Raw genomic sequence first — 20,125 nt, forward strand, 5'->3', positions numbered from 1 at the left:
ATATTTTATTCACCTCCAGATACTGTCCCCGCTGGGTTCTTTGAACAATTTTGTTCTCTAGCCAAGAAGCAGAGGCCAGAGCCTCTGCTGTCCCAAGACTCCTCTTTTCCCAACCTGTGCCTCTCTGCCGCCTAGCTCCTCTCCAGTCAGGCCTCTTGGCTCTGGCAACACTGTGGCCCATGGCCCAGGCATGACCTTCCTGCCTACCTACTCCTCAGTTCTCCTTCCTCCCTGGTTGGGATTGTCTTACTCTGCTAGCTCACTTTGGTTCAGCTCAGCCTGCCCGAGCTCTGCTGGGCGCTCTCCCTGGTGCTGAACGTGGGTGTTCAAGAGGCAGGGGGTATCAACCGGCAGGTCCAGCCCTATCTGGAAGTATTCTCTTGAGAAGAAAGGCCTCCAGCAGTGGGAAGCTAGGAAGGCAGGATGGGAGGTTTTGGGAGGAAGAGGTCAGTTCCAGGACTTGGTAAACCTCTGTCCCTGAGATCCCTGGAAAGGCCTGGGACCCAAGCGTCTCTCCCGGTGGGCACCCAAGGAGTGCTGTGTGATGGCAGTAGCACCTTCCCCAGAAGGGGGAAGCGACAGACATAATTCACACCTTGTGATGGAGCCATCTGCTCCCTTGATGTGCAGTGGAGAGGACAGGGCTGCTGTGCCGCAGGCCAGGTGGGGGACTGTCACTCACTCTCATTCATTTCACAGGTGTTCCTATTCTTCCACCTAAGTCCAGCCCAGCTCCATGCCACACATGGGGGGTCTGAGGGATGCAGCCACAGAACCCGCTTTCTAAAGCTAACAGTGATCTCTAACCACTCCACAGCAGACTTCTCCTGGTTTGATGAGATAAAGAGCCACCATGTTCCCTACCCCACATGTGTGACATACAGAGCCTGACTGTCCCGCATGCACTTAGATGCTTTCCCATTTAATAAACAAGTAAGCTGAGGCTCAGGGAGGACACTAAATGTCATACACAGCACTGGAGGGTGGAGGAGGTTGACTGGTTCCTAGAAGCAGCCAGGATTCCATAGTCTAGAAGATGGGTGAGGGCCAGCATGTCCCAGAGCTTGGCTTCAGGACCTCCTGCCTCTGCCTGGGTTCCCAACTCCAGCTCTTCCTCAAAGGGCTCTGCAGCTGGATTTGGTCCCTATAGCTCCCTCAAGAGGCATGCCCCTGCCTGTGAATGGGAGCAAGGCATTGAGGAGAGGGACCAGGCAGGTGGCTTGCATAGCCCGGGGATGTTCTATGTCCCCAGTCAGCAGACAAAGCGGAACAGGTATAGCTGCTAGTGTGAGAAACAGTGTTAACAGGTGGCCCACTGTGTCAATAGCTAGTGTCCTGGGCTGTGGCTTTGTCTCAGGGGAGAGAAGAGGGACCAGCTTTGAGTCACCAGGGGAATGAAATGTCAAAGATGACCCCAGAGAGTGTGGTAAACTATGATACTAAAGCTATCTTTCCTTATCTGCCACTTTGGTCTGGAGGCTACCTGCTCTGGGGAGTACCCTGGTCACATGTCTGGACACCTTGACCCTTTGAATTCGGACCAAGGTTAATGTCGGGGGGGGGCAGCCCCTGAATCCAGGGACACCTGTACCTTAAGCAGACTCCCAGGGCCTGGTCTGTGAAGGATGCCCACTTGATTAGTTCTTGATTTCTTTTTGCCCCTTCTTCTTTTGAGATTTCCCTGGCTGGGCAGCTAGGCTTCAGGGAAGCCGAGGGAGCAGCCTCCCTGTGGTAGCCTCCCAGGAACGCTCCGAGAGAGTGTGTTTCCTGCCAGTCTGACAGCAGACTCCAGCTCTCTCCCTTAGCCCAATAGCAAGCTGTCTGGAAAGGCTTAGCAAGTAAGGTGCTTGTAGATCGCCCTCCATCACCCCTCAGTGACTGTTCTTATTCCCATGGAAGGATTCCCATACTAATGGGAAACTCCCAAGAGATTCAGGGCGCATCATCATAACCTTCCATGTTAAGTCGCTTCATCCTGACCTCTGCCCAGGAAATAACACAGAGGCCCTGAGAGGTTAAGGGGCATGGCTAAGGTCCCATTGAAACAGGTGGTAGATGCAAGAGCCCAGGGCTCGCTGGGTTGGTGGCTAGTTCTTCCTGCGTCACAGCTCTGTTCTATCAGAACTCCTAAAGGAGCATAAGCACCCAGCTGACCCGATGGATGCTCAAGTGCGCAAGCAGAGCTTTGGGGATGGGCGCTTCTCAGGGGCTCTTAGGACTCCAACTATAGGTCCGAATAGATAGCAACTGGCCAGAAGCCTGGAACAGACATTCAGATGGGAGCCAGGGTTTGTCTGGCTTCTCTACAGGTTTCACATGCCTATGAGAAACCCAGAGCCCTAGACAAGTCCTAAAGGTTCAGGCCTGCCTTGGCCCAGGGTGGCTGGGGGTGTTGTCTCTCACTGAGCCCCTCTCTCCCGGCGGCGCCAAGACAGGGCTATGATTAATCAGCGACAAAAGCAGAAACAAGCAGAAAAATGTAATCAGCTCGGGAAGGGCATGGCCAGGCTGTGGCAATCAGCTTTCCTGCTGGGGCTTTTGGCTGATTGGACCCAAGGGGGCAGGGAGATAGTTCAGATGAGGGTTCCAGGAATGAGACTGAGGCCAGCTGAGGCCCACCCAGGCCAGGGGCTCACCAGATCCCATAATTCTACACGGAGACACACACATCTGTGCTCGGACACGCATAGCACTCCCAGCCCAAGGGCCTTCGCACCTGCCCACACCTGCTTCCGGGCTTCTGCCCTTCGCTGCCAGCTCACAGCTCACATGTAGGTGGCCGTGCACAGTTCAAACACTCTCATCTGCAAGTGGGTTTGAAAACGCATCTTCACAGTGTCCTGAACGAAAGATGAAGAGAAACGCATGCACATGCTGCCCCCCAGACACTTATCCCCACCCCCATAGAACACATGCTAAGGACCGGAGGAAGGTCTAACCTGCAGCCATGTGACCAACAGGCTCTGGGCCTTCTGCCTCCTCCTCACGGCCCCTGGGGACATGAGACAGACCTTGGCTCCTGCTCTGCAAGCTGAGCGGCAAGGGCTCAGGAAGGACCCAGGACAACAGCCCTTTGTGGGATCAAGTCAACTGCTGGTGTCAGGCACAGGCCAGCGGAGTCTCCTGCAGATCTGTGCTTGGCCTCTGCCTGCTGGCCCTGTCTGGTGACCTTGGCCAATGTCCTTTTCTAAGCCTCAGTTTCCCCACCTTGGAGCCTCTCCTGGCACCAACTTGAGGATTACTGGTCCTGAGGACCCTCGCGCCTGGAGCAACCTCACCTTTCTGGGTCTCTAGTCGTTAGTTCTCAGCTTTCCGCTCTCGCTGGGGGAGGGTTAGTGGAGGCAGGTGGGATAAGGGGTACAAGGAACGGCTCCACCCCTGGTCCACACCACCCGGGTCCTGCTGGCTGCTAACGTGGGGTGCGGGAGACAGCAATCCGAAGCAGACTGGGGGAAAAGCAGAGTCGGGGAGAACCAGAGAAGGCGCTCGGGAGGGCTCGGGGTGGCCGCTCAGGGGCCGGCGGCGGGAAGGGGCGGGGGCGGGAGGGGCGGGCGGGGGAGGCGGGAGCGCGGCGAGCGCCGCACAGAGCAAGCGAGCGAGCGAGTGAGAGTGCAGGCGGCGGCAGCGGTGGCGGCGGCGGCGCCGGCGGCGGCGGGAGCCGGAGCGGCGGGTCGGGCAGCCGCACCAGCGAGCGGACTAGCGGGCGGCGAGCAACGCGGAGCGCGCGGAGGGAGCGCAGCGCGCAGCGGTCCGAGCCAAGAGGCCGGAGCGGCGCCGCCCCCGCCGTCCCTGCGAGCCCCCGGCCGGGATCCCGACGAAGGAGCCGGCGGCATGGCCCGACAGCCCGGGGCGCGGGGGCGCTAGGTCCCGGACGGGTGCCCATTGCCTCGCCGCCGCCACTGCGCGCCGCACCGCGCGCACCGCCCGCTCCAGCCGCCCCCGGGGCCGCCGGCGGCCCATGAGCCCCGGCCTCAAAGTTTGCGGCGGGCGGGCGGGCGCGGAGCCTCCAAGATGCCGTTCCACCCGGTGACGGCGGCGTTGATGTACCGGGGCATCTACACCGTGCCCAACCTGCTGTCGGAGCAGCGCCCGGTGGATATCCCTGAGGACGAGCTAGAGGGTGAGTGCCCCGCCGGGACCCCTGCCACGAGCCCTCCTACCTGTGAGCCCTGGTGCCGCGCTGGCCCGGGGAGACCGGGACCCTGCTGCGCGACTCGGATGAGCGGCTACGCGGGAGGCGGGACGGCCCGGTGGCTCCGGACGCCGCGGTGGGGGTCGCCGCGGCGCAGGAGCAGCCCGGCCCCTGCCCGCGTGGCCCCCGGCGCTGCGGAAACTTGCGGGGCCCCGCAGCGGGGTCACTGGGCCGCGTGGTCGGCGGTGACGGTGCGGCAAGGCGGCGGGGGCTGAAGTGGAGAGTCCGAGCTGTTGCCCCCCGCGCCCGCCACCGGAGCGCCCGCATCCTGATCCCTTCCGCGGCGCCCGCCCGTAGCTCTGCGCTCCTATTGACATTCCGCTCGTGTCGCGTTGAGAATCCAATCTGCTCCGGCAGTGGGAGAAGGGGAGAGAGAGCGACTGCCCCGCTCTTGCTGGGTGCAGGGCTGCCCCCATCCCCTTCTGCGGCCCTGCGAGGGACCCCCCACCCGTGCGCTGCCGAGGCAGCTGGGAGGCGTTGGCGACAACAAGTGGCCGGATTGGGAGGCTCGGTCGCGATAGCAAAGCCTGGAAGGAAAAGGCAGAGGCCGGAACCTAAACCTCCCCCGACCCTAGTCCCCGTGCCTTTCGGGAATAGGGACCGCACGCAGGCAGTTGGCTATTGAAGATCAGAGCAGCAGGCCGAGGCTGGGGTTCCTGGATTGAGTGTCCTGGGGCGCAGTGAGACCCCTGGGGCCTTCCTAGCTTTCTCCTCTGCTGAGATTGGGGGCGGGGGTGTGCTCAAGATTCCCCTCCCCCCAGGCCTCTTGAGGCCCCATATGGAGTGGAGTCGGAGACTCTGAGCTGATGGGAGTCTTGGTCCCTTAGGGTGTTTGTCGGCTACTGGGGGAGGGGTTGAGATTATCCAGATGATGGGCCTGTCTCTGATCTCTGTAGTCAAGGGGTCTCAGCTCTGGGATCCCACCTGGGCTCATAGGAGTGAGTTGGAGTGACCAACATAGGAAAGGATACTAGTGGGAGCCCAGGGGAAGCCATTCGGGAAGTCTGTCCTCAGCCCAGGCCTGGTCTGGGGCAAATTTTGGGCGAGTAGACAGTGGAGAGAGAGAGAGGGTGCAACTGCCATGCTCACTGCACCACAGTCCACCAGACACCCACTTCCCACACCCACCATGAACTCAGGAGCAGGAAAAGTCGCAGAGGGGCTCTCAGCCCCAACACTGGAGGCACAGATGGAAGGATGTGTGCTTAGTCTATAGCCCGGAAACCCCAGGTCCTGTCCTGTCTGGACCAAAGCAGAGCCTCTTCCAGGTTGAGGGGAAGGGATGGGGCCCGGGAGGGGTGCAGGGCACAGGCCAGTTTCCCTTTCCTTTATTGCCTTTTATTCTGAGCCACACAAAAGCATTCATCCACCGCTCTCTCTCCACTCTTGGGACAGAGGCAGCATGCCTTCCCCAGATAGATTCAGCCTCCTTTATCCTGCTCCCAGCACCCCCCACATAACCTGGCCCCATAACTCCAGGTCTCACTGGGTCCCTAGTCAGGCTATCGAATCGAGAAGCTGAGAGAGACAGTCGTGCAGGGGTGAGGAGCGCCAGGGTGGGCAATGCAAGGGCAAGGAGGCCCACGCTCCCTCCGAGCCATCCCGTGGTCATGCTGGCAGAAGCCCAGTGCTGTTAGTCACCATCACACCAAATACACTCTCTGCTTCTCTCTGGTCCCCTTTGGACTAGAGGAGGGGCCCTGGTGCAGGGGGCACCTGAAGGACAGGGCCATCCCTGTGACTGGCAGGTGGAGGGCACAGAGCCAGCAGATGCCTATGGGCATCTACACATTAAGGCAGGAAGTTCTCCAGACCCCTCCTTGGCTGAAAAACAGGCTCTGGGCTCCCTGCAGTGGGTCTTGAATGCCAGGGCTGGGTGCAGAGTGGCTGTCTGTCCTTTCATACAGATGCCACTCTGGTTCCTTAACTTCTCCAGTACACACTACTCTTCCTGTCCCCGGGCAGTCTGGGTAAGACCCAGGCCCTGTTGGCTGGAAGGGATCAGTGAAGCAGCCCATAGACTAGACAAGGGAGTCGGTGACCTGGGGTGAAATGCTGCAGACACCTCGTGCTGCCTCCTGCAGAAATCCAGGGGGGCGGTCAGTCTGCATGGGGGAGGAGGACCAGGAGCAGCAAGGGAGGAGTAGAATGTGGGGGTGAGAGGAGAAGAGTCAGGCAGTACTGGGTTCGAGTCTCTACACCCTGGGCTCGGGGAGTGAACTTGGACTCTCCCTCTCAGCGTTTACCTCTCAGAGTCTTGCTTTCCCCATCGATAAAAGGGGATTGGCACTGTTGTCACCCGGATAAATGGTGGCCGAGAATGCTGTGGGAGTACTCAGCACAGGGCCTGGCCCTGGGGGCTGAGGACCCAAATGTAGGAATAGCACTCCAGACTCATGAGCTTGGAGCGCAGGGCAGCAAAGGGCATGGGTATTGGGCCAAGGAGGCAAGCTGAGGACCAAGACTGCAGAACTTGAGGCCCTAGAGAGGAAGGGGCTAGGCAGAGTGGGCTAGGCAGAGTTAACTTGGAGGCCCACCCAGCCCCATGTACGAGAGGCAAGGGTGCTCCCACATTCCTCCTGAATATATCACACCATGGCTGGAACATAACCCCTTTCTAAAATGCATCCAAGTGGGCACCTCCAGCAACACTGAGACAGAGTGCTCACCTAGACAGTAGGTCCAGCATGCAAAGGCAGGGATGGGACTGGCTTCCTGAAAGACCGAAGCAGCTAGACACAAGGCTGGGTATGGAATGGAATGTGGAGCCTGTTGAGGGTGGCCAGTTGGGGACCATTGGGGAGCCGCCTTTTCTGCCCTTGCTTCCTGAATCCCAAGCCCGGCAGCTGCCTCTGCACAGGCCAGAAATTCAAGGATGGAGGATTGGGGCGCAGAGCCAATGCTGCGGAGAGTGGCAGCCACCACAGCGGGTGACTCCTGCCCCTTCCAGTGTTCCCTCTCTATCCGGACTCAAACTCTCTGGCTCAGTGCTGCATCCTTTTGGGTCTGCAGAAGATGTCAGCCCCAGTGCAGCTCCACAAGTTGGGAGGGTCTGGGAATCTCATGTTAAAAACGGAAGGTAGGGGACAAGATCAGCCTGGAAACCTAGAGGCCCTGCCAGCCCATTTCCAGGCCAGACATCCCATGCCAAGATGAAGCACAAGTTTTGCCTGGCCTCCCTCATGGGGCTGCGAGGGAGCAAGGCTTTCGGGGAATACATCTAGTAGTGATTGCATACAGTGACAGGGCATCCTGACACCCACCCCCCATAGGGCCCTTAGCAGAGGCTAGACCTCAGCCATGGAACAAGATTTCATCCTATTTTACAGCCGAGGCATCAGAGGGAAATAAGTGTCTTGCCCAGGTCACTTGGCTGCTGAGCAGGAGAACCAGACAGAATTCAAGGTCGGGCTTTGGGTTCTGGTCCCAGCTATCAGGCAAGCTAGCGAGGCATCCCAGGCTTGCCCCAGACTTCCCCTTCCTCCCGCACTGCCGTCAGAGATAGTCTGATTTACAAGGCTCACCTCGGATGATTCTTCTCACTTAATCATTGCAGAAAGTTCCACTGCATAAGTAAACAGCAACATCACACCAGAGCTGGGATTCAAACCTGTGTCTGTGATATCAGAATACTTCTCTGGCTGAGAAGACGATGCCTGAACTGGACCTCTTGTAGGCAAATGGATGGAGTGGGCTGCAATAGTGTTCTGAAGCACTAGTGTGAGCTAGGTGTGCTGGAAGGGGGGAGGGGGGGTTCACAGATGGAGAGTGGCCAGCTGTGGATTTACCCAGCAGCCTTGGGAAGTCAGCCCTGCCTAAGAAACGTCTTTGGTACTCACACAGCTGTCTTGGAGCCTGTCCCCTGAGCATACATCCCAAGATTCACTTGCTCATTATTGTCTCTCCTGCCTGGTGCATTTTCCTCAGGGCCCTTGGAAAAGGGCATTGAGGCAGCCCCACAATTGGGGAGTCACCCTGAACCCTGCCAAGGTGGGAAGTGTAGCTCAGGCCTCAGCTCAAAGCAGAGAGTGGCTTCCATAGCATCCCCACTGTATCTAGGACTTTGGCTTCCTTCCTCGTATCTAGGCAGGGCTCCCTTACGGGCCTCAGGCTCTAAGGGGTACAGTTTCTGACTCTGAAGTTCCTCAGACCAACCCGTGGCTCCAATTCTCTCTTCTGTGAGGTGCGGAAACATCTGTTTGAGCCTTTCTTGGAGTGCTCTTGTAGATGGACTCTCACATTCAGTCCTTTGAGCATGTTTATCTTTTCAAGGACAGGTCCTGTTCTCAGTGATGGGGACTCTGTGGACAAGACCCACTCGGTCCCAGCACAATCCACTCGAGGGAAAGAGCAGGTGTGTGGTGGGATGGGCAACCAGAGAACAGGCAAGGCCAGGCAGGGGCAGAGCGACAGAGTCCTTCAGCTGGGGGTCTGGGCTACATCTGAGTTTGACATGAGGACAGACAAAGCTGCAGGTACAAAGCAGTCTTGGTGTTCTCTGGGCTTGAGGGGCTCCCTGGGGGGGTATTCCTGGACACCAGTCCAGAAGGTGACAGCACTGGTTAGAAATAAGAGTAGGGAGAGAGGGGAGAAAGAGAAGGAGAGAGGAGAAAGAGCGCAGGAGAGAAGGAACGTAAGCACACCTCCGCACTATCCAGATGCTCCAGGCAAATGGACTTCCCACAGCAGCTCCGGGTTCTCCCCAGCAGCCCTGGCTGCTGCCAGGTCTTCATTTCTGGCCACAAGGGGCACATCGCCTCTTTCAGGGCCCAGGAAAATGCTGGGTGAATCCTTGGCCTAGAGCTGCTAGGGTCCAAGGTTTTCTGCAACCCCTGGGTCTGGCTCAGATCTACCAGCCCAGCACTTTCCATGCCCTGACACTCCTGATTCAAAAAACAGACCCTACGACTTGCCTGAGGCACATGTGGGTAATGTCTACCCCAGCCGGACAGTGGGACTCTGACCTCAAGACCTCATGTGTGATCCCACATGAAGAGCCAGACAAGGATCAGGGCCATGGTTTTTACTCTGTGGCAGGGCCAACAGGCTGGCCTGCACTCCCTCTTCTCAAAGTATAGGCCCTTACAAGCCATTTCAGGGCTTATGGAGCCCTAAGGCTTGGGATAGTGTAACCAATAGGATAGTGTAATTGCTCTGAATTCTCACTGAATCAGGCTGGCCTCCTGCCCTCCTAAACCCTTCTAGGTCTGCAGTGTGGAACACCTCATCTGTCTTTAATCTCTCTCTCTCTCTCTCTCTCTCTCTCTCTCTTTCTCTCTCTCTCTCTCTCACACACACACACACACACACACACACACACACCTTGACTTTGCCCTGCTGAGTGAAATTCTACCCAGGGAACCAGGCAACGAACAGGCATGAAGGTGGCAAGTGAACAAGTTGCCCACGGGGGCTGGAGCTAAGGACTGCAGTCTGTCCCTCTAGGGGAATGCTCTTTAGGATCCTGCTGGGTTGGCCTAAGAGCATATACTGTGTTATTTGGTCCCAAAGTCCCAACCAAGTGCATTGTTCCCCAGGTCCAAGTGCAGAACCCCTCGGGCCCTGAGGCCTCAGTCTTCTTCTTCTTCTTCTTTTTTTTAATATTTATTTATTATATGTAAATACACTGTAGTTGTCTTCAGATATTCCAGAAGAGGAAGTCAGATCTTGTTACGGATGGTTGTGAGCCACCATGTAGTTGCTGGGATTTGAACTCTGGACCTTCGGAAGAGCAGTCGGGTGCTCTTACCCACTGAGCCATCTCACCAGCCCGAGGCCTCAGTCTTCTGTCCATACTGTACTTATGGAGAGCATGAAGTTCGAAGCTCATGCCTGGCCTGGGGTGTCTAAACCAGAAGGCCTGTGAGTTCTAACCATCATTCAATAGCTAGAATCATGTGGTCATCCCACCATGAGTTAGTGCTGCCTGACCGGAACAGGAAGTCCAGCGGGAAGGGGATGGGGCACGATGATGCCACAGATGCCACATGATCATAGGGAGCCTCCAGCAGCTAACCTGGCCAGCCGGTCTGGTGCTCTCCCTGTGTCCACCGCATGGTGTAGCCCTGAGCACAGCAGGAAGGCTGACAGACCCAAGCACTGTCACTGTCTCAGGCCAGATGCACCTTCGTCTCCTCTTCCCTGCCTGCCCAGAGACCCTAGATCACAGCTCAAGAGTGTGTCCTGGATACCCTATGACTGGCTCTCAACAGCTGGGGACAGGGCCGGTTTCAGCTTCTCTGTTCCTCCGTAGAGATCCGAGAGGCCTTCAAGGTATTCGACCGGGATGGCAACGGCTTCATCTCTAAGCAGGAGCTGGGAACAGCCATGCGCTCCCTGGGATACATGCCCAACGAGGTGGAGCTGGAGGTTATCATCCAGCGGCTAGACATGGATGGTGAGATGCCCTGCCTCGGTTTACCTGCCCACAGTCATCTAGGCCCCGGGACCTGAACCGTGGAGTGGATCTGAGTCCACTCTGGCCTTTTGCTTCCTGTGGTCATGATCTACAACAGTTCTCATCCTAGAAAGTGGAGACCAGAAGAGGTGTGACAGTCCCAGCCACATATGGGTCAAACTGCCCCTCCCACTCCATGATCTGAGAAAGATTTGGAGTATGGAAAAGGAGGGTGGGATAGCTAGCTCAGCTTCTACCACCCACAGCAATAGTGGCTGCATCTGCCACCTGGTAGTTTTTACTAACGCTAACTACTGAGAATGATTAGTAATACCAAGGCCCCTCTGTGCCCGCACACCTGTTGCCTCTTCCCCCTGCCCCCTGAGAGCGAGCTCCTTTCCCATCTGCACAGCCAAAAGGATGATCAGTACTGTGCTGAGGGCCGTGAGAGTTCTGAGTGTACCAGGAGGGTGTCCCACATCTGGGGACCATCTGCTGCTCACCTCCCACACGGCCTCCCATGGAGCTCCACCACATTTGGTAGCCTTGACATTAGCTCCAAGCCTGGTACATTAGGCACCCCTGAAATTGATTGGAGGCTCAGGGAAGGGGCTGAGGTCCCACGGTTGGTCAGAGGCAGGCCAAGACTCCATTTCATGCCCTGAGCTCTGGGGTGCCTGCTCGTGCTGTCTCAGTTTGACCCTGTGCCCACTCTAGGTGATGGCCAAGTGGACTTTGAGGAGTTTGTAACCCTCCTGGGACCCAAGCTCTCCACCTCGGGGATCCCAGAGAAGTTCCATGGCACTGACTTTGACACGGTCTTCTGGAAGGTATACCCTGGCAACTGGGACTCTGCTAGGTGGAGGTGTCATGGGGTCTGTGAATGGTTAGACCCACGCCACAGTGAGGGAGGGAGGGAGGGAGGGAGGGAGGGAGGGAGGGAGGGAGGGAGGGAAGGATGACCACTGTCCACCGAGTGTCCTGCTCTCTGGAGGCCTGGGCTCCGAGGGGATGAAGAGCTGTGTCAGTGTTAAGGAATCTGGAGACCTTTCGTCGGGACTGTGCACTTACAGGGTGCTGGGTGGGGACTGTGGCAGGGTAGTAGCCAGAACACTTGTCCCTTTTGCCACCCAAGTGTGACATGCAGAAGCTGACAGTGGATGAGCTGAAGCGACTTCTCTATGACACCTTCTGCGAGCACTTGTCCATGAAGGACATAGAGAACATCATCATGACAGAGGAGGAAAGCCACCTGGGCACTGCTGAGGAGTGTCCCGTGGACGTGGAGAGTGAGTGGCCTGCCTTGGGTCTCTGTGGGTGGGCACATACCCAGGGTTTGCATAGGGGGCCACCTTATGTATCCCAGCCCGGTGTTCTCGTGCCAAAGTGCAGCTCTGATTCTATCCCTTCGCTGTCCTGTCCCCCTTTGTCTCTCTCCCTGGTGTTCCTGGTGGGCGGCTGCAGCCTGTTCCAACCAGCAGATCCGCCAGACGTGCGTGCGCAAGAGCCTGATCTGCGCCTTTGCCATCGCCTTCATCATCAGTGTCATGCTCATCGCGGCCAACCAGGTGCTGCGCAGCGGCATGAAGTAGGCACCGCGTGGGTGCCTGCAGTGCCCACTCCACACCCACCGCTGCCTGCAGCCCTTCCCCCAGCTTGCTCCCTGGGCCACCACCCCTGGGCACTTTGAGCCTGGACAATGAGCACCCCAATCCTCACCCCTTAGGCCTTGCATGGAGCCATGGCTCAGCTGTGGAGGACCTGGTGGTGGCTTTGAGGACAGCCCTAGCCCCCATCCCCTGCCTGTGCCCTCACTGGCCTGTGTGTAGCATTCACTTCCCACCACTCAGGAGCTCCTGGAAGAGGAGGGACTTGTGCAGGAGCCCCCAGGATCCAGTCAGTGCTGCGATCTTTTAGGCAGGCAAGAAACTCATGTCCAGAACAGTGGGCAGGGTGGAGGTGGGCAGGGCTGAGGCTCCTGGGTCTCTGACACTCCTTAGACCCAAAGCCAGTCCTCCATGCATCTTCTGGGGCCTGTGCCTGCCCACTTCACAGGTGAGAAGCCTGAGGCTTTAAGGGCCTGAAATCTGGCTTTGGATTCTTCTTCCACAGGGCTTTTCAGGAAAGGCAGATGCTCATGCAAGATGGGGCATGAGAGATAGCCCCAAGGCCCATTAATTTCTGAGCCATCCACCAAAGGCTTAGAGACCAAGGGCCGAATTGTCTCCTAGCACAGAACCTAGAGGCCCAACTGAGGAAGGAAGCAGAGATCCTGTAGCTCGTGTGACTCCCCACTGGCCAGGGTGTAACCCTGGGAGGCCCTGAGCCATTCCCTAGGGATCTGAGTCCCCTGAGGGTCTGCCACAGCCCTGCACTGTCAGTGGTCACAGATTCTTCCAAGTCCAGGGCCTGCCCTCTTGGGGACCCCACTTCTCTGTACCCTCGAGGCTGGCAATGCGGCTCTCATGCTTGCTCCACCTGTGTCACGCTGCCGTTTCTTGGCACCAGCTCAGCCTGGGCAGATGCAAGCCTTCAGCTCTTCAGGGGCCGAGATGGTTGCCAGTCCTCGGCTCCCTTCCCCAGCCTGGGGCCACTTACTAGCTGGGCCGCCGCCACACTGGCATACGCTGTGCCCAGCCTGGCTGCTCTACTGATCCCTAAGCACCCTGGAGGAGACACTGTCTCATTCCAGCTCACCTGTCCCCTGATGGAGGCAGGAGGACAGAACCGAGAGCATGAGAGGCAGCAAGAGAGACAGGCCAGCCATCAAGGACAGACTTTTTTTTTATATAAACATTTGGATGTTTCTCACCCATCTTCTCAAGAAACGCCCTGAGGGATGGTGGGCGGATGGGCGGCCAGGCTCATAGGCCCCAGGGAGAACGGAGGGAAGGCAGCTCTGCTTCCTAGGTTAGGCAATTGTCTTTACTGTGACTGATGAGACAGTGGGAAGCCAGGCAGGGGGGGTGAGGAAGAGCTCAGCCCCACTGCACTCTGGGCAGTACGGACCACCCTCCAGGTGGGGGCGCCCGCAGGGAGGGGGGCAGCTCCTGCATTGGCGGCCAGCCCACTGGATACTGGAAGACCGTGGTTCTGATGGGTTCAGCCCTGGAGAGGAGAAAGGTAGAGGGTTAGAGCAGAGCACCTCACAGATCCCACCTTGCTCTTCCAACTTCCCGACTGTCAGAACGGTGTCACCTGCATGGCCCCTCTGGCAGTAGAACCCTGATAACATGCAGACCCTCTGAGCCCAAAGTGGGGGCTGGCCGAGGAGACTCAACTACCAGAATGGCCTTGGGCAATATGGAACTATCCTTAGCATCCACCTGTGGGGACTGGTTAAATATTTATGCACGACCACAGCAGAGAATGCTATGCAGCCTGTGTAAAAATCAAGGCCTATATGCACTGATGAAGAAAGATATACTATGTGAGAAAGGAGAAAAAGCAGCTTATAAAATAATGTATATAGCATGATACTATTTTTGTTTAAAAATATATAACATATATAAATGCATAAAAACAACCCTGGAAGTTACAGCGAAATGTCAGCCCTGGTTCTGTCTGAGTGGCGTAGTTACAGGTGGGTGGGGTTGTTTCTTTTAACCTCTTTATACTTTTCCGAAGTCTTACAAGCACACGAGCCTCTGGAAGCAGGAAGGCCTTACTTCTCATCCCGTTCACTTGCCCCCTTACTGATTACCCCTAAGCTCAGGGCCCCTCTGAAGTGGTCCTTAGGAAGGGAGGGTCCTTGGGTGCAACCTGGAACACCCAGACCCAGGGCAGCATGCAGGCAGCCTGCCCTGCCCCCACCTAGACCCTGCAGAGTTGGGCCCACCTGCCTGATGTCCCAGGTGGGCACTGCTGACCAGGCTCTTTGATGCCACCTAGGGTCTCTCAAAGGGTGGACACTAGTGGTAGAGATGGCATCTATACCCCAGACCCTGCACCAGGGGGCCATCCAATGACAACAGTCATGTCAGGCTAAGCGCTCTTATGAGAAGAGACACCATGACCTAGAGAAACCCTGGGATCCTTATGCAAACCCCATTATTCAGGTAAGGCTGAACTATCAGGAAGGGGTCAGCCACACGTCCAAAGTTTCACAAGCCTCTGCTGTCCCTGCCTTTCGCTTCCTTCTACCTCAGCTTTCAGGAACCTACTGGCAGCACCTGACCATCTTGGGTAGCAAGCAGCCTGCTCTCTGCAGAAAGAGAAAGACCTGAGCCTCCTGGGAGGTGTCTGAACATGGGGCCTGAGCGGTGGTGACGGGGACCACCTGAGAGTTTGCCTGGCCACATCCAGCCATCCAGCCTCCCCCGAGGCACACACAGCAGAGAGTGGAGGTCTTGCTGAGTGGACAGGGACACCCCCTGCTCGGCGGCGGTGGCTCGCTGCCTGCTGGAAAGTGCAGAGAGCAGAAAGCAGCTCCTAACATGATTTATGGGGCCAGGGGATGTTAAAAGCTCCATCAGGCACAGAGAAGCCTGGGTGTAGGAGAGACTCCACAGTTGCTGAAGGGAGTGCCCCAGATGTCAGCCAACCTGGAGCTTCCCGTGGGGTCGCAGTAATGGCGAAGTACCCAGGGAGAAGTGGTCTTGGGGAGTTCCTGCCCCCTAAGCCTCAGACCTGTTCTCTAAGAAGTGGCTCAGGCAGTGTACTGCCTGTGAGGCTCCCTCCCTACAGGAAAAGGGCATCCTTCACAGACCTTGCCAGGACCCTGCCTCACTGGGTCACAGGGTCACAGGTGTGCAATGCTCGTCATGGCCTGCTTGCTTTGCACAAGGGCAGCAACTGCAGCCTGGCATGTCCCCAGCCCTGGTCCTTATCAAAAGGAAAGTCTTACAGAGGTGAATGTACAGGGACAGAGCGCTGGCCCAGAGAAGGGTGCCTGCGGAAGATTAAAGAGGATAAACGCACAATCAGAAGAGCCAACAATAGGAAGCGTGGACAGAGGCCGCCTGGCCGGCCAGGGATTAGTCTATGTGTCCTGTCCGGCTGAGGCCAGTGGCTCCTTTCTGCAGCTTCTGTCTGCTCCTGGCTGGTTCCTCAGGGTCAAGGCTGAGGAAATGACCAGACACCAACAAGCTAAGAGCTCCCCTCTCCCCCCAGCCCCCAAGAGCCAGCATGGCTTTGTAGGGATTTTCTGCTGGGGGTGCTGGAGCCCACAGGTCTGTGTGGTGCTAGGTGATCCAGGTAGCATCTATGCCCTGGGGGAAGAGCGTACATCCTGAGAGGAGGAGTCCCCAAAAGGGCCCTGGTGCCATCAGTCAGGCTTGGTCTGAGCTGCCCTAAATGTGTCATGTCCCAGGGCATTGTTTCTGCTTGTAGGCTGAGTAGGGTTCTGCCAGGAGAAGAAGAAGGCCAGTGTCCAGTGTAACCCAAGTAAGGTTAAAGGGCAGAGAGCGGACTGAGCCTTCAGTTTGGGGTCTTCCTAAGAGGACACTGCAGTGGGCAATGGAAGGTTTCAGGAGGGGTGGCCTAGAGGGGCTGTGGCGTGGTCACGAGCTGTAGAGGACAGCCCAGGGGCAAAGGGGACACTGTCCCCACAAGGGCTCCTCTCCAGGACTGGGGGCAGAACAGGGCACAGAGATGCAGAGGCAGAACACAAAGCTGGAGAGGGTGAAACAGAATGGGGACACATCTCATAGTAAACCCTATCTCTTTGCTGGTAACTCCTTTCAAGGCTAGCCAAGCTTGCTCTGCCCTGAGAGAAAGTCATCTTGCCTGGAGCCTCAGGAAGCTGGGGATGAGGCGGAGACAGACAACAGGCAGCTGCAGAGAAGAGCAATTCCCTGGAAGTGGCCAGAAGGAGGGTGGCCCTGGAACCAGGATTCAGAGTTCTAAGAACCTAGGGAGGCACAGATGCATCTTCCCCCACCTAGTTACTGCCACTGTCAGCTGAGACCTGGGGTGGCTGGCCCTGAACATGGTAGCAAGAGGGGCTGAGGGTCCAAGCAGCAGGGCCTCCATGCCTGGCCAAGGACACAGGTACCTGAGGAAGAAGAGCACACTGCACAACTGCACAACAATGTGCTGGGCTCCCTAGATGCCTGGGACCACGTACAGGACACACCACGACCACCAAACCACGCCATCGTGTGGCCACAACTTGGAGCAGTGGCTTGGGCTAGTCGAGCCTTCTCAGTTCCCCTGTGCCATCCCCCTCCCCCACAGCCCCCTCCCCAGTCCCACATCCACACTGAAAATGTCTGTCTGCACTCAGGCGGGCACTGTGGGCTTGCTGTCTACTTATTTGTCTCACACTCAAGGCCTGAGACACGATCTTCCTGAAGACTTCTCACCGCCCCTGGGTGCCTAGGCTGTCACTCACTCCCAGGGAAGGAGACTGCTGAGGCAGAACAGTGGAGTAAGCAGGCAACACCTCACAGTTAGCAATCGGAAAGCTCAGACAGACCCTTATGGCGGGCTCAGAACGAATATCCGTGACTCTCTGACTAGCATGAACCCTCTGACATAGCAGAAGGAACTACATTCCTAGACGATGTTCAAATCTACATCCCTTTAAATGAGTCCAGAAGGAAGGGTGTCATATTCTGTTTAAGTTATATCTGTAGTGTGTGTGTATGTGTGTGTATAATTTGTTTTTTGTGTGTTTGCTATTTAAAATGGGTTTCTCCATGTAGCCTTGCTGTCTTAGAACTCACTCTGTAGATGACACCTGCCTCTGCCTACTGAGTGCTGGGATTAAAGGTGTACTGGCTGTACTATGGCTAAATATATATATATATATATATATATATATATATATATATATATATGTGTAGTGTATACATATATATGTGTGTGTGTATGTATATATATATATGTGTGTGTGTATATATATATGTGTGTGTATATATATATGTGTGTGTGTGTGTGTATATATATATATGTATATTTAAAGATTTATTTATTTTATGTATGAGTGCTCTATCTACATGTACACCTGTGTACCAGAAGAGGGCATCAGATCTCATTACAGATGGTTGTGAGCCACCATGTGGGTGCTAGGAATTGAACTCAGAACCTTGGGAAGAGCAGTCACTGCTGAGCCATCTCTCCAGCTCTGTACTATATATATGTTAAGTGGGGACACAGACACAGGGCACAGGTTTAAAAGTGAACAAGGCTGTAGAGGAGGCTCAGAAGCTGAGAGCACTGGGTACTTTTGTTTGTTTGTTTGTTTTTGAGACAGGGTTTCTCTGTGTAGCCCTGGCTGTCCTGGAACTCAGCCTGTAGACCAGGCTGGCCCCCAACTCAGAAATCCACCTGCCTCTGCCTCCCGAGTGCTGGGATTAAAGGTGTGCACAACCACGCCCAGCTGCACTGGGTACTCTTGCTTATTTTTTTTAAAGATTTATTTATTTATTATATGTAAGTACACTGCAGCTGACTTCAGATACACCAGAAGAGGGCGCCAGATCTCATTACGGATGGTTGTGAGCCACATTGTGGTTGCTGGGATTTGAACTCAGGACCTTCGGAAGAGCAGTCGGGTGCTCTTACCTGCTGAGCCATCTCTCCAGCCCCCTGCACTGGGTACTTCTACAGGTGATCTGGATTTGATTTCTAGCCCCGACATGGCAGCTCACAACTGTGTGTCCCTCCAGCTCCAGGGGACCCGAGCCCTCTTCTGCTCTCTACAGGCACACATGCACATGGCGCACAGACAATGCAGGCAAAACACCCATGCGCATAAACAATGAAGCCACTGGAGTTTTTGGGAAAGGTAAATTACAGAGCTGGTCAATGCCATAGCAGGGGCTGGAGAAACAGCCCCACAGGTGAAGGTGCTGCAGCCGAGGCTCCTGACCTGGAACCCACATGGGGCAAAGGGAGACGTGACTCCACAGAGTCACCCTCTGACCCACCTGCATGCCCTGGCACGCGTGTAAATGTGCATACCGCCTCCCAAATAAATGTGAACAAACAGAATTAAATAAGCACACTAATCCCTGCCCTGTGGGGCAGGCAGCCCACACTTACCCTGAGCAGAGCCTGGAGGGAAGTTTTCCTTCCACAGAATGTCTGACAGACACCCTTATCATAGCTAAGCCACTGTCCCTTGGGGCCACGGAGATACATGGAGTCTGAAAATCAGGGGTAACTGTACAAAGCCATGCACAGCTTAGCCCTTCTTCCTCCTGTGCCCGGCCTTGTTGATCCCATGTGGCTCCTGAGCATCTGTCTGAGCAAGTGTGGGCTGCATCCTGACTCTCCATGAGAAGACAGCACATGGCCGCATCTCAGTAGCTCCTGGTATAAGAAGAGAGGATCTGGGGATGCAGTGGGCTAATGGCCTGGTTGACTCTGTGAGTCTCTGCTTCACAGAGCCCTACAGGGGACCGTGAGCACCAGGTACATAAGGAGCTGCCATAGGCCGTGTGACCTTTAGTCACAGCCAAGTGGGGAGTCACATCTGCTTCCAGAAAACTCTGTAGTGGGAGTTCATGGTTGGTCCCTGGGCGTGGGCAGTTCACAGAGACGCCTCATCTTCCCCCAAGGAAAGCTTTCCCGGAAGGAAAGGAGCGGTAACCCTGGGCCCATACCTGCTACTTGGGGCTGAGCTTAGCCTCTTAGCTCTCTTCTCCAGCCAGTCCTCCAGGTGTCCCTCAGGAAGCTCGGCAGTCTCCAGTGGCCATTCTCTGGCCCGCCTCTCCTCTGCGGAGAACAGAGTGACAAGGAAGGGTGAGGGACAACCCTGCTGGCCTGAATCTCACTCTTCCACAGAGCAGCAGGTGCTGAGAAAGCCCTGGGATGATGTACTAGCCTGTCAGGAGGAAGTGGGCCAGTAGGTCAGGATCAGAGCCACGGTCTGTCCCCTCATTCCACTAGCTCCCCAGCTCCTCTGTGCACAGTGACCTAGTGATCGAAGCCTCACTCTGCTCTCTGTCAAACAGAGACATGCTGGCTACCTCCAAGCCTTGGGGAGCTAGAAGCAAGACAATGAATACAGAGCTTCACTCTCAAGAGGGGTTTAAGTTGGGGGTGCAGGAGGCAATTTGGACTGTAGGATGGGGTTGCACCCGCCAGGTCTCTAACCCTAGGCCCGGTAATAATAAGTCTCAGTTTCCTGGGCTTTCTCCTCCTGTACTAAAAGCCAAGCAATGAGTGGAGAGAGTTCATCCACACTGGGTGAGAGCTAGTGAGTCACACTCTGAGCAGTGTGGGTAAGTCACACTCTGAGCAGTGTGGGTAAGTCACACTCTGAGCAGTGTGGGTAAGTCACACTCTGAGCAGTGTGGGTAAGTCACACTCTGAGCAGTGTGGGTAAGTCACACTCTGAGCAGTGTGGGTAAGTCACACTCTGAGCAGTGTGGGTAAGTCACACTCTGAGCAGTGTGGGTAAGTCACACTCTGAGCAGTGTGGGTAAGTCACACTCTGAGCAGTGTGGGTAAGTCACACTCTGAGCAGTGTGGGTAAGTCACACTCTGAGCAGTGTGGGTAAGTCACACTCTGAGCAGTGTGGGTAAGTCACACTCTGAGCAGTGTGGGTAAGTCACACTCTGAGCAGTGTGGGTAAGTCACACTC

General features: G+C 56.2%; 2 protein-coding genes across 2 annotated transcripts in view; one reads left to right on the forward strand and one right to left on the reverse strand.

Moving 5' to 3' along the window:
- Positions 1 to 3,673: 3,673 nt before the first annotated feature.
- Cabp7 (calcium binding protein 7) lies at positions 3,674 to 13,364 on the forward strand. The gene is made up of 5 exons (XM_021178356.3): positions 3,674 to 4,120; positions 10,446 to 10,589; positions 11,307 to 11,419; positions 11,725 to 11,878; positions 12,054 to 13,364. The coding sequence occupies exons 1-5, from the start codon at positions 4,012 to 4,014 to the stop codon at positions 12,179 to 12,181; spliced, it is 648 nt and encodes a 215-aa protein (XP_021034015.1). The 5' UTR covers positions 3,674 to 4,011; the 3' UTR covers positions 12,182 to 13,364.
- Positions 13,356 to 20,125, reverse strand: part of Zmat5 (zinc finger matrin-type 5) — a 35,015-nt gene continuing 28,245 nt past the window's right edge. The window contains exons 5-6 of the mRNA XM_021177622.3: positions 19,142 to 19,253; positions 13,356 to 13,697 (exon numbers count right to left, since the gene is read on the reverse strand). Of these exons, the coding sequence (XP_021033281.1) occupies positions 13,568 to 13,697; positions 19,142 to 19,253 (242 nt within the window). The 3' untranslated portion in view covers positions 13,356 to 13,567. The remainder of the gene's footprint in view (positions 13,698 to 19,141; positions 19,254 to 20,125) is intronic.

The sequence above is a fragment of the Mus caroli genome, unplaced genomic scaffold (genome assembly GCF_978045245.1).
Source record: "Mus caroli unplaced genomic scaffold, Mus_caroli_1 scaffold_13, whole genome shotgun sequence".
Lineage (NCBI taxonomy): Eukaryota > Metazoa > Chordata > Mammalia > Rodentia > Muridae > Mus > Mus caroli.

Excerpts from the sequence above, each read along its gene's own strand:
- Cabp7 (XM_021178356.3), top strand. The coding sequence starts at position 4,012 with ATGCCGTTCCACCCGGTGACGGCGGCGTTGATGTACCGGGGCATCTAC. Across the intron at positions 10,590-11,306 it reads CCAGCGGCTAGACATGGATG|GTGATGGCCAAGTGGACTTT; the intron begins GTGAGATGCCCT and ends TGCCCACTCTAG. Across the intron at positions 11,420-11,724 it reads TTGACACGGTCTTCTGGAAG|TGTGACATGCAGAAGCTGAC; the intron begins GTATACCCTGGC and ends TTGCCACCCAAG.